Source organism: Nansenia antarctica (assembly GCF_963989245.1).
Source record: "Nansenia antarctica genome assembly, chromosome: 2".
Lineage (NCBI taxonomy): Eukaryota > Metazoa > Chordata > Actinopteri > Argentiniformes > Microstomatidae > Nansenia > Nansenia antarctica.
The window spans coordinates 25,220,899-25,237,107 of NC_137675.1; the positions used below are offsets into that span (position 1 = coordinate 25,220,899).

Sequence of the window (16,209 nt, forward strand, 5' to 3'; positions counted from 1 at the left end):
TGGCACCCAAATCATTGATAAAGATTACCTACATGACTGGATGGACAGAATTAAAAAAAGAAAGTTTGCCAACTAAAGAGAAAGGGGGAGGAATTTTACCTGGACAGATGGACAGAATATGATCATTCTCAACGTACCTGAAGTCGCAGTACTCTTCTTCATATTCGTCTCAGTTGTGTGATCTGTGAAAAATGCGTTGGATAATCAGTCAGGTCGCCAATTGGAGTCCTCCTTAAATCTTCGAATGAAACGAGACTATCCAGGTGTGAGAAGAAGAAGAAGAAGAAGAAGAAGACTATCCAGGTGTCCGGTGGGTGTCCAACGAGACCGGCCAGTGCACAGTTGGAGAGCCCGACGCCTGCGCGCAATAGTCGTGTCTAGATTGAGTACACCGAGCAGACAAACTTACTGTCGCTGCTGATGGAGTATGTGAAATAACTGGATGTAATGCACAGAGCTTGATGTGCAGTTCGCTGGATGCTGATGTCCACAAGACCACACGAGCGTGCATAAGAATAAGGAATCTTTTACGCACGAATCCCATTTGACGCCATGCGTTAATTCCCTGTGTTGTGCATTCCATGCATGACATCATTCGTGCGTAGTTATCCAGGCTGCGTTCGTAAACTCGTTCTGGAAATCTGATCGGCACTCCTGGAATGCCTCTGGGCCAATCAAAATTACTTGGTCCCTTTATGATGTTGAACCCAGAGTGCGCTCCGGCGTTCTCAGAGCAAATTTACGAACGCACCCCCAGTACAAGCCGGAGAGAGGTTCGAGATCAGGAGAAGTCGTCGTGTTCTTGCTGACTAGCTTTTTTGTGTCCATTTATGCTTTACTGGCGCCATTTATTTGCATTAGATTGCTTTTATTAAAGTATCTTAACTTTAACTGAACATTTTTGTTTTGATACAGTACCTGACCTCTTGAATTCTCCCGAGTTTGAATTCTCATAAGTGCAGGCAATTAGAAATCGATTGCTGGTTATGTTTAACCTTTGGCGAATGATTCTAAAGCCACAGTAATTATCCAAAATATGAAACCAATTTACCCGTCGTTTTCTTTCCAGCTGATTTCTGAGTAACCTGATTAGTTTACTTCCGACCCTCCTAGGAAGCCTATTGCTATGGATACCTGGGGTTATGTTGCCCCCTAGTGGACATAGATCACTATCACACGCTCTCCATCACGTCACTGTTTTGTATGCACACCAGCAGCAGTTACACTATTCTTGTAATCCCAAACACCAGCCCACAGAGCATTTCTCTCAGTAAAGAAGGCCTAAACTTGTTAAACCGTTTTCTATCCCCTTTGACTCACTGCTGTCTATTTCACAGTCTCTTTCCTCACAGTGTATGTCCTGTCTTGGTAGACCCGGCGTCTAATGATCACAAGGTCGGGAGATCGGCGGTTCAAGCCCCGGCTGGCCACATGTCGAGGTTGAGCAAGACACTGAACCCCAAATTGCTCCCAATGAGCGGGGCTGGCGCCTTGCATGGTAGCTTGTCGCCATTGGTGTGTGAATGTGTGTGTGAACGGGGTGAATGAGAGGCCGTTGTAAACAGGGACACAAAGCTTGTCTACAAAGCGCGTCTGAGAGTGTCCAGACCTGACACACAGACCCATCACACACTAAACTCTGGTGTGCTGCTAGGGTTGTTAATGTTCAAGCTTCACAACAACAACAACAACAACAACAACAACAACAACAACAACAACCTCTCTGTGCCAAAAACCTCAACTCAACTGTCTCCGATTTGAGTCCATAGGTAAATCCAACTGCTTGGTAAGTTGTTGGTTGATCTGCATAGAAGCACGTCAACGTCAGTCCGTTACAGGGTTTACCTCAGTTGCAGTAACCGTTAGTGCTAGAACTTGGCAGATGCTCTCGCTGTGGAATTGATACGGATATACATTGTGCAAGTGAGGACAAGAAACCCCCAAGGGGCAACGTGCCACACATCTCCATAAAGCTTACAGTACCAGTCAAATGATTGGGACACACTTCCGCGTCCAAACTTTTGACTGGTACCGTACGTCATCAAGGTCTATAAATAGTACCGTGCCAAGGTGCTGCCCTCGCATGCACATGCCCTCATTGCAGACGGCCTAACATTCCTCTCCTGTTTTGTACACACGCCTACTATTAACTTTGACAATGGATGTACTAAATAATATTTAGTTATGTGGTGAATGTGGGCCAGGGCGCCTCAGGGCGTCTCTGATTGATTCCCTAGGCCTAGGGCGTCTCAGGTTAATTACCTATGACAAGCCACTATGGATGGTAGGTGTACCCGTCGCGATCTGAACCGGCGCCCTGGTGTCCCTGCTGGTTGTCCCCTGTTCCTGTCCCTGTACCCAGTCCCATGTTCCTGTCCTGGGTTAACCTCCCCTCCCTTCTGCTCGGCAAACACACATTATTCTATTATTGTGTTCACCTTCCCTGTGGTCAGGAGGAGCAGCTGGACGGCCAGGAGGCCGAGATCCTGAGGCAGAGACAGGAGCTCAGGGACCTGCAGGTCGTGAACAGCGACGCGCACCTTTCCAAAGACGCTGCCAAGGTGACTGGTGTTATCGTCATCATCATCTTCATCATCATCACCATCATAATCATCATAATCTACATCATCGCTGAATCCCCATGCATTCATAGCCCTGCACCTAATCTCTTCTTGTCTCTTCCTGTCTCTCTCCCCCCCCTCTCTCTCTCTCTCTTTCTCTCTCTCTCTTTGTCTCCCTCCAGGCAGAGCTGCAGCATAAGGAGGAGCAGGTGTATACACCTCGTTCCAAATTATTATGCAAATTATATTTTTCTCAGATTTTCCTAAATAGTCGATGCAAATGACAATCAGTATAATTTTCAACATAATTTACAATTTACATAAAAAACTCAAAATGCACTGTTCCAAATTATTATGCACAACAGAGTTTCAAAACATTTTATAGGTTGTAAAGAACTAAAAATGGTAATTTGATGAATTTAGGGTTAGGAGGTCATATTAGGAGGTCATATTTACTGAAATCAAAAGCTATTTCAAACAAAAACATCTTAACAGGTCACGTTACATGTTAACATAGGACCCCTTCTTTGATATCACCGTCACAATTCTTGCATCCATTGAACTTGTGAGTTTTTGGACAGTTTCTGCTTGAATTTCTTTGCAGGATGCCAGAATAGCCTCCCAGAGCTGCTGTTTTGATGTGAACTGCCTCCCACCCTCATATATATTTTGCTTGAGGATGCTCCAAAGGTTCTCAATAGGGTTGAGGTCAAGGGAAGATGGGGGCCACACCATGAGTTTCTCTCCTTTTATGCCTATAGCAGCCAATGACACAGAGGTATTCTTTGCAGCATGACATGGTGCATTGTCATGCATGAAGATGCTTTTGGGAGTATTCATCACTCCAGCATATGATCAGCTTTATAAATATAACTTTCCACCTCTCTTGAATTCGATTAAAGCAGATTTGGACCGCTGGGCTCCTTTACCTCTCTCTTGGTTGGGCAGGGTTGCCCTCATCAAAATGAATATTCTTCCTAGACTTCTCTATCCTCTACAAATGATTCCACTATTATTATCTAATAAGGTCATTAAAGAACTCGAGGGATGGCTAAGCTCTTTCATATGGAGCAAAAGGAGACCAAGGTTGAAGCTAGCTAAACTCCAAGTGTCTGGCTCCGATGGGGGGCCTAGATTTACCCAATCTTAGATTCTATCAGTTAGCGGTGCACCTTTGTGTAATGGCAAAGTGGTTTAAAAATGACCCAACATCAGTTTGGATTGATATTGAGAATTCTCAATCTAAATGCCCCCTTTGGAACCTGCTTTTTCTTAAAGACCTTAAATCTCTTTAAAAAGCATGCTCTAATCCTATTACACTATGTACAGTGAAAGCCTGGAATTGTACTCGTAAGATAGAGGGTCGTGCTGAATTAACTTCTCCCCTTACTCCAATTCTAGATAACCCCGATTTTGAACCAGGCCGTGCGGACAGGGGCTTTAAGAAACTGCATGCAAAAGGCTTGAAGGTATTCGGGGATATGTTTCAGGGGCAAACTTTACTGTCTCTCTCTCAGCTAGAGCATCAGCTCGGCCTTCTCAAATCGGATCATTTTAAATATGTACAACTTAAACATTTTATTGTTAAGGACAGCACATTAATAACTAACAACACAGTCTCACAGATTGAACAGATCTTATCTCTCCAAGTTCCTGTACGAATTAACACTCTCTATAAATGTTTCATCTCTATTTTACCGCCTACCTCCCTGGCCACTAAAGTGGCGTGGGAAAGAGATCTGGGTATCTCTATTGGAGCCCCAGACTGGCAGCAGGTCTGGACATATGCCAAAGATATATCTGTTTGTAATCGGTTTAAATCAACTCAACTCAAAATTTTCCACCGTATACATAACTCCTGCACTCAAAAACAAAATGTATCCAGATTCTTCCCCAATGTGCTGTAAATGTCAAACCTTTATTGGTGATTTTATTCACTGTTTTTGGTCATGTTCGAAGATACAGAATTATTGGTCAAGTGTAGTAGACGAACTGACCTTTATTTTTGATGCACCTATTGAGCTTAACCCTGTAAATCTGCTTCTTGGCTTTACCGACTGTCATATTACAAGACCCAGTCATAAGAGACTGTTTAATTTGCTCACTTTTGCTGCAAGGAAGAACATTCTACTATACTGGATTAAAGAAGCCTCTCCTTCAAAGAACTCCTGGCACAACATTATTATGAGCTGCATTCCTTGTGAATTTTGTTACAGCAATGTTGCACTCCAGAACTGACCATTTCCACAGTATGTGGGATCCATATCTGGCCTTTATTGGCCCAAGACTGGCCTCTACATTACTGCAAGGACTGCGCAGTACATAAGTGGCTCTCCCTGTTTTGTTTTTTTAGCTCTGAGATCATGGATGGATGGCTGTCTGATTATTATGTTCACGCCCTGCCATGCATACCCCCCCCAAAAGAAATGTACCTTTGTACCCAGATTATTATTATTATTATTATTTTATTTTTTTAAATGTATTTATATATTTTTATTTTTGTTTGTCTGCTTCATTGTTTGTGTATTACTTGTATCTTGTTTGTTTTTGTTTTTTCCCCGTTTGTGGCGTCTGTCTCTCCTGTTGTTTGTTTTTCTGTTCAAGTGTTTTGTGAAAAAAAAAACTGTTATCATTGGGAGGTTTGTTCAATAAAATTTGAATTATACTCTAACGGTTGATGACTTGAAAATTATACTGATTGTCATTTGCATCGACTATTTAGGAAAATCTGAGAAAAATATAATTTGCATAATAATTTGGAACGAGGTGTAAGGAGCGTAAGGAGAGAGAGCGCATCCCAGTCCGCTACAAGAAACAGGCCGAGGAGCGCAAGGCCCAGGCTGAGAAAGTGGAGAGAAGGGTGGGCAAAGATCAAAGTCTAAACCTAACTGTAGCTGTTGACCCGAGGGGGAGGTGGGAGAGGTCGAGAGGACATGATATGTGATTAGGTTTAGCCAGGTTTAGATCTGTTATTTCGTGCAGTTAACTCTTATTTGACACTACAATATCTGCAGAACACTAGAGACCATCGATGACTATTATTATCATACACACCAGATTGCGTGTGTTAAATATTCACATACCGACAGGCTGCAAGTGTCTAAAGCTGGATTGTGTCTCTGTCGTTCAGGCCCAGCGGGCAGCCATGCAGCCAGACGAGCTGAGCAGCGAAGCCCAGCGTAGCGCCACCAGGGTGGGGGAGGAGGAGAGGGCCGTCTCAACCTACGAGGAGGCCTTCCGCAAGATCAAAGAGGCCACCGGAGTCACCGACACACGGGTACAGAGAGTAGAATGTGTGTCTGTGTTGTAATGTCTATGGCGACGAGGATTAAAAGTTACATTTTTTATAAACATGGCTGCTGCATTACCATCGTTCCCTGCCTTTGATACGAGTGATGACCAAAGCTCATCTATCCGGTGGAAAAAGTGGCTACAGCGTTTTGAAAACTTCATCATTGCTTTGGATGTCAAGGATGACACAAGACGACGTGCAATGCTCCTACATTATGCAGGAGAACGTGTACAGGATATTTTTGATACACTATCTGACACAGGGGATGCAAAGGACTATAACAAAGCAAAACAGAAACTGAGTGAGTATTTTCCCCCTAAACTCAATGTCACATACGAGACCTACATATTCAGACAAGCTAAACAATTGGCTGGAGAAAGTCTTGACTCCTATCACACCATGCTGCGGCAGTTAGCAGCAACCTGTGAATTTTCTGATATTGACAGAGAGATCAAGACGATGATTATCCAAACGTGCACATCTAATTAAGCTGCGACGTCAAGCACTACAGAAATCAGAGATGACACTGACCGAGCTCCTCTCACTAGGTAGAACCATGGCACTTGCTGAGACTCAAGCAATCAGGGATGGAGCAAACACAACATAGTTCAGTTCAAGGAAACCCAAGAGAGGATGTTTTGGCTATTGATATGGGGAGGGGAGAGATAAAGAAAAGATGCTATAATTGCTCTGGCACTTTTCCACATCGTGAGGAAACGCCGTGCCCAGCGAGGGGGAAAACATGCAATGCATGCGGAAAACAAGGACATTTCGCTAAATGCTGCCGTTCCAAACGACCCCAAGGGGGCGCCAGAAATCGACATGAAGTGCATTATATGCACACCAGTGTTAGGGAAATCACACATAACTCAACAAGTAGGCCTAATGCAAACACTGAATCTTCTGAGGAGTATCTGTACACACTTTCTCAAGCAAAAACAAACCTCCCACATGCAAACATAAAAGTTGGTAACTGCAAAATAAATGTGATGCTGGATACAGGGGCAACTGTAAATATAATTGATGAGACAACTTATCAGAGACTGGTGTATAAGCCGCCACTCACCAAATGTACTGTTCCCATATTTCCCTATGGCTCTCACAAGCCACTACCTGCCCTTGGAAAATTCACCTCCCTGGTAGAGTCCAAATCACAGTTCACAACTACAACATTCCATGTGCTACAAGGAAATAATGGCAGTTTACTTGGATATGACACTGCGAGTCAATTGGGATTAATCAAAATTGCCAATGCCCTTCATACATACCCACAGCAGCAGGAACAGCGCACGTCTCCACGACAACCGGTCAGCATACAGCCCACATCAGCTTGCAAACAGACAGAAGCAAATACAGTGGATGATCTCCTCACTGAATACGATGGTCTATTATTCCATCGTTTCTCAACGGGGGCGTTCAGACAACATCGGGGGGCGCTGGAGCAAATATTTTTTAAAGGGGGGCGTTGAGGTGTTCTTGGGGGGCGGTGACGCATAAAGTATTTTTCTCATGAAAAACAGCTGTCAGCAGTGTTATTACGGGTACGTTCGTAAATGCACGAACGGTCAGTTCGCTCGGACAAACCGTCTTTTCAAAGGTAGTATGGGTAGATCACATGGCATTGAACAAAACCATCAAGGAAAAAAAAAAAAAAAAGTTTGCCTATCATGGAATGGAATGGAATGGACTTTATTTGTCATTGCTACAGTACAGGTACCAAACAACGAAATTTAGGAGGGGTGGCTCCCCTGGTGTTAGGAAAGGGGAAAAAAACACATTTTTAGAAAAAGCATAAAAGCATAAAATCACAAGAAGGTAAGGAGCTGGTTTACATCAATAAAGGCTATGTACACAATCCACTGTACTATACTGCACAGATAGTCAACTAGGGTTGTCATATTGCACAAAAGTATTTTTTCACGTTATTTTAAAGTGTCACAGTTTGCAGGCTTGCTATGGCTTTTGCCACTTGATTGACATACAGGTAAGCCAGTCTGCGATCTGATCTTTTCACCGAACACACGGTTCACCACGCATGCGCAGTCAACAGCGCCAACTACAAAATACTAAATACCAGCGAGACTAATGAACTAGTTAGCCTTCCAATTTCTACTATTTACTATATAATACTAAAGAAAGGGTATACAAATGAGTGGGGAAGCTGGACCAAGTAAGAAACCAATAACGTACAACTTCCATCCAGAATGGGAGGAGGACTTTTTTTTTACACAATGTGATATTGGAAGTGTCCAGAGGTGCGTCTGTCTGATCTGCAAATCTACGATGGCTGTTTGGAAGAAGGGAAATGTGGCTAAAGAGCGAAAACGTACGGCTGTAACGATAGCTTCTTATCGTGTCAGTCACGTTCTTGTTAAACACAAGAAGAAAACAAAGACGGCGAAATTGTGAAAAAAGCGTTTCTCGAGGCTGCAGATTGCCTTTTCGATGACAGATCCACAGTGGCTGATGACACCTTGCAGCCTGCCTACACCTTGCAACCAGCTCCTACAGCCCTGACTACTAGAAACTAGCTGCCTCCTCCCAGTGCCAGGTCTCCCACTAAGGTAGAGAAATGACTTTATTTCCTCCTTTCAAACTAGGGAACTACCTGTTTTGTATCTGGTTTACTTTTCTGTTTGTTGGATCAGTAGTTGGCTATGGTACTGCAGACTGGCTGTCAGTGTGTGAGTGAGAGAAAGTGACTGTGTGTGTGTGTGTGTGTGTGTGTGTGTGTGTGTGTGTGTGTGTGTGTCTGTGTCTGTGTGTCTGTGTGTCTGTGTGTCTGTGTCTGTGTCTGTGTGTGTGTGTGAGTGAGAATAGCAAAGAGGGAGGGTTTGTGATGGTCTTCTCCTGTGTGGCTGTGTGACAGAGAGAGAAAAAGTGTATTGTACTATGCAGGCTGGGAACTGTGTGTGTGTGTGTGTGTGTGTGTGTGTGTGTGTGTGTGTGTGTGTTTGTAGTACGTGCGTGTACGTTTGCGATGTTTAAACTAGACTGGTAGATCTTGGCAGACTGGCTACTTGAAAAGTAGATCTTGGTTCAAAAAAGTGTGGGCACCCCTGCCTTATACCATACCACCATACCAGAACATCACAGCAGGAACAACCTATCTCAAAAAAGCGATCGTATTGTAATAAACCAGTCCGGAAAGTTCTCTGTCGCTTACCAATAATCTAACCTGGAGAAATCAGCTACGAATGTCCCCTCCCCTCGCAGGTTCATTACAGTATATTGCATAAATGTATTACTGTTAAGTGTTGTTGTGGATGTTATCCCTAGTGCCATTCTGAGGTTAGCATTGCGATGTGTTCGTCTTAACGTTTACAAACTAAAATATACGATCGCTTTTTGTGATATGTTGCTCCTCTGATGTCCTGGAAACGAACACATAAGCACTCCGAACAGCTGTCAGCGTCTTTTGTTGCTATAGGAAACCACTACTCTGTCTGCTTGCGATTGATCAGCTGTCAGCAGTGTTATTACGGGTACGTTCTCTCTCTACCATACATCTCTCTTTCTCTTCCTCCCTCCCTCCTTCCCTCCATCCTTCTCTCTTTCTCTCCTTCCCTCCATCCATCTCTCCCTCCCTCCCTCCCTCCATCCTTCTCTCTTTCCCTTCCTCCCTCCCTCCCTCCCTCCTTCTCTCTTCCTCTCCTAGGAGCTGTTTGTCAGAGTGGTTCCGTTCCAGTGTCTGGGCTGCGTTTGGTCCCAGAGAGACAAGAAGAACCTGGCGCCCAGCGTCCGCGCCACCGTGGCCCAGTTCAACGCCGTCACCAACCGGGTCATCACCTCGCTCCTGTGCCCCTCCAACCCTCACCACGCCCCCTCAAAAACTGAAAACAGTGACTAGGGGCCAAAGGCCTTGGAGAACAGATGTGTTTTGAGGGCTAGTTTGAAGGAGTCCAGGGTGGGGAGCGTTGCGGATCGCTATTCCTCTGAAATATCTAGATATAGATATTGATATTACTATTTACAGACGGGAAGATGCTACATGTAGTAGATGACATGTCCAGACATATGCTAGTGTTTAGCAAAATGTTACAACTGCTACCGTAATTTGCAGAGAGAGGCTGACTGTAGACATTGACCTCGCGAACGAGGCGAGAGAGATGAGGCAGGTTTGACTGAGGTACTGTGTTGTCTGTCTCCGTAGGAGTGCAGGCAGATGAAGAACCTCTCCTCTTGGAAGGCCATCCTGTCGGCCCTCCAGTCCAACGCGGTGTACCGGCTGAAGAAGACCTGGTCCGCTGTCAGCAGGTGAGAGAGAGAGGCGAGGCTTAAACTGAGGCTTAGTAGCATAAAACAACAAATAATTGTTTTATTGCCATGCAATCAGCTTGTCAGTCAATTGTTGGAATTTGGTCTTTTTTGCTCTAGGCAGGCACAGGGTCAGCCTTAAGTGGTCAGGGACAGGGTCAGAGTTAAGTGCCTTGCTTAAGGGCACGTGCAGCTCAAATGTTACAATGTCAGTGATTCATTGAAAATAATCGGATAAATGATGATTGATTCCAGGGAGTGTATGGCCAGCTTCGAGCACCTGTGTGAGACATTCCCTGATGAGAACTGCGTCCTGACCAGCAGGGAGATCCTGGTGGAGGTAAGAACCTCCCAATCAAACACACGATCCACCCTCACAAACCGCAACAGCAACAACAAGCCACTTCAGCTTTGTCCCAGGGACTTCATTCACCCTCGAAATACCTGATTAGAAGTGTTTATACAACGATAGGGCCGTAATCATGGTCGATACTCCGTCAAATAAGAAGCATTGTACTGTATGGTCATGTGCCACACAATCAAATAGAGCCACACATCCAATGGTAATGGCCTGTCGACACTGTCACGCATGGCTTTTAGTCCAGTCAATCTGTGGTTTAACCCAGGGGAAATTGCAATAGTAATCATTCAAGTTTTTTTGTGATCCCTAGGGACAACCAAATAACATATTAAAAGTCTTAGTCTTAATATTTATTGGATCAAGGTAAATTCAGGGGTCGAAAATGTGGGTTTTTGTGCCAGGTGCTACACAGCCAGTTAATAGGATAAAAAGATTAACTAATAGATATCACCATGAAACTTCACCAGTTAATCACTTACATTAAGACTAAAAAAAATTGTATTACAAGTTTTCTGAAATATTATGTTTAAATATGCAAATTAGGCATTATCTAATGAAATATGTGCTAATTTGCATAACATTCAAAATCAGAAATCTGAACATTGGATAAAGCCAGGTTAACAATTCTTGTTTCATCTTGTTGTCATATTAGAGTCAAGGTCCTCTATAACATTTTGCCATGTTTTTAGGAGTAAATGTTACATAAATCAGGCTATGAATGATATATTAACAAACCCCTCTATAGCAGACCTCGGAATGTAGATAGGAATACAACTGGAAAGTTTGGTGTATGTAAGTGCTACTGAAGTGGAGATTTCTGCCTCAGAGTATGAGAAAAAACTAGGGTGTACCCTTAACCCAAAATTATATAGTTTTATTTTATAGTTTTATTTTATTTTATTCAAACAAAGTCAATCAAATTAGTTTATAACACATTTATTATCATTGACATTTCTGAACATACAGAAATGTTAATGTTTTTCCATGAAAACCATTGCATATCATACAGATTAAACCCTTAAATGAGAAATGAACCATATAAACCTATTAAAAACTGTTTTTAGACCAAGCTTGAAATATGCCTTTACTGTAGGCCTACATGTAACCTTCACTCCATGTCCTCATCCAAATGTTGTGCCGACATATTCGCGCATACACCTCTGCATTCTGAACAGGCTACAGAGCAATCAAGTCCTTGACAACGGCATTTGCAGCGCATAGTGCCACAACCTGACTTGCAATTACAGTGCACACGCTCCAACAAGTATTGAGGAGCAGGGTCCTGATCGGAATGGATGGGAATGAGGCATGAGTCTTGGATCCTCCAGCCCCATTCCTCTGGTGGTAGCGAGTTTCCATCCATTCCTGAACCTGATGGTACACTCTGAAGCTGTGATGCATGGCAGACGACCATGTTGGTGGCAAGTTGCAAGGGTGGATAGCCGTTTTGCTGTCAGTCACTTTAGTATAGAAACTTTTCAGCCTGAGGTCATTGGGAGAATCCATTTCGGCACCTTTGTATATTAGTATTAGTATATTGGTATATTAGTTCATTGCCCTTTCCCCTGCAGCAGCAATTTCTTCCTTGGTAGCAGATTGTTTTTGAAAAATGCTGGCCTGTACTCTGAATGAGTCGCTTTCTCTAACCAGACACAGAGATACCCCTTTCCCAACCCCAAAGAGTCTGGATGTTGTATCACAGCCAAGCATGGCATGCGCGAATAAGATGTTGTTGCTGAAGGTGTTCAGGGCTTGACATTAAGCTTTTTCAGGTACTTGTCCTTCGGACAAGTGAACGTATCTTTTACTTGTCCTAGAGCTCAAGTTACTTGTCCAAATCCAAAGATTTTGAAAATTACCTCGTATGGCCCTGGCAACTGCTTTTCCTTCGAGCATTTTGGGCACCGTATTTGGTGTGTACACTAGGCCCCCAGACTTCTGTACATATGGAACAATGTTAATGCGTCCGACATCTGTTAGGTCCTTTGCTGTCAACTTGATACGTGGAATGATGGAAGCTTGTTCAATTCTGCGGGTGATGCATACAATAATTCCCATGCCATAGAACGTTCCATGGCCATCAATTGTTCAGATATTATGGTCAGCATTATCAGCAACATATTGCATGAAGTGCCCAGGTGTGAATCCATGTACCTCAAGTTTCTCAGCTACTGCAGCACTTCAGTCAAACCCAAGGTGATACAGACTGTCAACTAGACATTTTGATTTTGAGAAATGTCTAACATCTGTGTTTGAACTACTTGACAGACTGGGAGTGGTGTTTTCATTGTGTATTTTTATTGAGATTACATCAATGATGCATCAAGTTGTGTTTACAGTGATATACAGGCATGATAATCCCTCACCTTTCGTCGAAATTAGCCGTTTTGAATCCAAAATAGGTGACTTCCCTGAATCATATAGATCCGATGAGTTGTTGTTGTTGTTTTTTAGTTTTTTTTGGGGGGGGGGGCGGAGCGGCCCATTAGTCTGGAACGCACGTTGAACGTTCGAACGATAAGATTTTGATGGGCCGTTGATGGCCCATCAAATGCGCAGGCGTGAAGGGCTGAAACTGTAATGTGCGTGTGAAACTCCTTGGTGAAGAAATTGGTGACAGAACGTCAGCCGAGGTTTTTGTATGCTGAGAGAAGACAAGGACTGAAGTCGCAAATACTGAGATAGGAATGTAACGTTAACAAAATAAAAATGGCTAGCTAACGATAGATGGCTAACTTTGGTACTAACATTTGGTACTAACATTACTAAGTGCAGTACAGATACAGTACAGATAACTACTAACGTTAGCGTTGTCAGCCTATTTTGCCCTTTCACACATAGTTCCCTGTAAATTAAATGGAATCGCAACCCAGGTCCGCCAGTGATTTTCGCCGTTTAATGAGCTAAATGCCCGAAAAATATGATGATGAATACAGATAAAACTGAGGTATGATATATGGCAGTCTCAGGCGCCTGTCACGTCTCCAGTAGCTACATTAGAACTTTGCATCCTTTGATACATATAAGGATCTTGTAACTTCGCAAACAATGGCAACATTTAAATAGTTTACTCTATGTTCAACTGGAAAAGGTAGTGACAGAAGATTTTCGTGTTTTGATTTCGCTGGGAGTTCGTTAAAAATGCCTTTCCACCAAAGAACCGTGGAGCCGCGCCGTGTGAGCAGGCTGAGGGTCATACAATATTTGTATATTAAAGGCAACGCCGCGGCAGTTGAACATAGAGTAAACTATTTCAATTCTGCCATTGTTTGCGAAGTTACAAGATCCTTACATCCCGTCAAGATCCTTGATGATATAAATATGATGATAAATACATATAAAACGGCACATATATGGCAGTCTCACGCGCCTGTCACGTCTCCAGTACATTAGAACTTCGCATCCTTTGATACATATGATGGGATGTAAGGATCTGTAACTTCGCCGCGGCAGTTGAACATAGAGTAAACTATTTCAATTTTGCCATTGTTTGCGAAGTTATAAGATCCTTACATCCCGCCATATGTATCAAAGGATGCGAAGTTCTAATGTACTGGAGACGTGACAGGCGTGTGAGACTGCCATATATATCATACCTCCGTTTTATATGTATTTATCATCATATTTTTCGATATATAACGGAAGTATGATATATGGCAGATATATGCAGTGTTTCGTCTATATGCATTTATTGGTGGCGGGCCGCCACAAATGAATTTCCTCCGCCACCAAATGATTCAGAGTCAGACAGTCCACTTTGATTCAGGCTGCGCAGAAAGGCAGCGAGTTATTATGACCGGAGAACTGAAAAAAAGCATGTGTCCCTGAACGCTCCGCCAATCACTGTGAGTAAACTGACTCTGAGAATGTCCTCACGTCACATTTTACCGTAATACCCTATATGTTGGTTGAAGTGCAACATCTCAGCTTTCAGGGACAGTTGGATTTTTTTCGATAGCACAAACCGTTTAGAAATTACGGTAATTACAATGTCGAGTGCGGATTTGTGCCGGCAGCGGTACATTCGGCGCAGAAGTGGTATCTATACCAGATAAATAATAACCATTTGCTTACGTAATATTTCGTTTGTTTACAAAGTCTGAAACTACAGATGGTAAGCTTTCAAATGATGCGTCATACATTGAAATCGAAAAAAGAATCAAGACGACACGAGTATTTGAATGTTTGTTTGTATCATGTTTTGCTTGGACAGTGGTTGAAATAATGACAGATAGCTTCTCTCATGTAATCTGTGCGTTTAATTGTAAACTATCTCATACACAACTTTCTTAGTTCACCGGAGCTCTCTCTCCCAACGGTCTCAACAACACACACAGCACCCGCCCCCCCCCCCCAAGTGCCATTCATTCTGACAACACACACACGCAGTCGTAAAGCTCTAACAGAACGTGACGTCGTAAAGTGCAACAAAGTGCTGCAATGACATACTGTCGTACATAACAATATTGGTATTTGATCACCTTCTATATAAAATCACCTGCTCGGCTTTAATGACTTAACCGCTATTTAAGAAATTAGCACGCGACAGACGACCACTCCGCCACTAATGTGAAAAGTCCTGGAGGAAACACTGATATGGTATATATGTGTTGAGCTTGGGTGCACATGAATCGCGTATGAACAATAAGTAAAGCAGACTCGGTATTCTCTTCAGCATGACTCCGGTAAGTTTATTCACAGACTGACAACAGACTCGACAGTCAACGTAGTGACAACGAAGTCACATTAGGACGTACCTTCATACAAGAACGGAATAACAGTGCGACTGCTACCGTAGTACACAGACTAAGGGCGTCATCAAATATATATATATATATATATTATTATTTTTATTTTTATTTTGTCAAATTGTGCCCCCCCTCCAGTACCCCCCACGCCCCACATTTTGGGAAACACTATACTAGCTTATATTAAAGCTGCACTGTTGCGCATTTCATGAGAAGTTGTCAGTCTAGTTTCTTATACAACATATGTGTATGTTCACATGTGAACATGTAAATATACTTTATTTGCACTTAATTATACATTCATATTTTCGTTTTTGTACAGAAACAACTCACTAAAATGGACTATTGCATAACTGATTTGGAGGGAAAAAATCCACCTTCCCCCCCATTCGGTACCATGCCATATCGTGGCTTTTGCTGAAATGACGCCACTGGTCTCGTAGCCTATTGGAGTGTGTGTGAGTGTGTGTGAGAGTGAGGGAGAGTGAGGGGGAGAGCTTTTGTGAGCCCGCATGTATGATGTGTCTCTTTCTGGTACCCCAATAATCTTTTTTGGCTCTCATTCTCCGACTGCCCTAGCAGGATCCGGGTCTCATATCCTTCTCACCTTTTTCACCCCGACCTGTTTTCATGCCTGGATATATTGTGGGGGACCAATAATATCTTTCACAGGATGGGGGTGGGGCGTGACACATGATAAGGAACATTTGTGACGCAAGCCAGTCTAGGGATAAACTAGTAACAGAAAATTAAAGTGAAACTTATTGTGTCAACAATATTTGGTTTTCTTTTTTTTCTTCTCATAACACTCAACTTTAAGTTTTAAAGTACCCACTCAATATAGGCCTAATCAAGTTTAACGATCACTAAATACTTATAACGTGTGGATTGAATTCACTGTTCTCCTCTGCCTTAGGCTACTGGTAAGGGAGACTTGACTTGTAAACTCTCTTTTTTTTTCGTGTTCAAAAGCAAGGACTGTGTGATCAT

General features: G+C 43.0%; 1 protein-coding gene across 1 annotated transcript in view; it reads left to right on the forward strand.

Annotated features, from left to right (window-relative positions):
- The window catches only part of LOC308150014 (uncharacterized protein), a gene marked incomplete at both ends in the record, with an annotated part of 40,693 nt that overhangs the window by 4,412 nt on the left and 20,072 nt on the right, over positions 1–16,209 (forward strand). Inside the window, 5 exons of the mRNA XM_080522887.1 lie at positions 2,454–2,561; positions 5,692–5,838; positions 9,512–9,673; positions 10,007–10,110; positions 10,366–10,450. Coding sequence (XP_080379013.1) covers positions 2,454–2,561; positions 5,692–5,838; positions 9,512–9,673; positions 10,007–10,110; positions 10,366–10,450 — 606 coding nt within the window. The remainder of the gene's footprint in view (positions 1–2,453; positions 2,562–5,691; positions 5,839–9,511; positions 9,674–10,006; positions 10,111–10,365; positions 10,451–16,209) is intronic.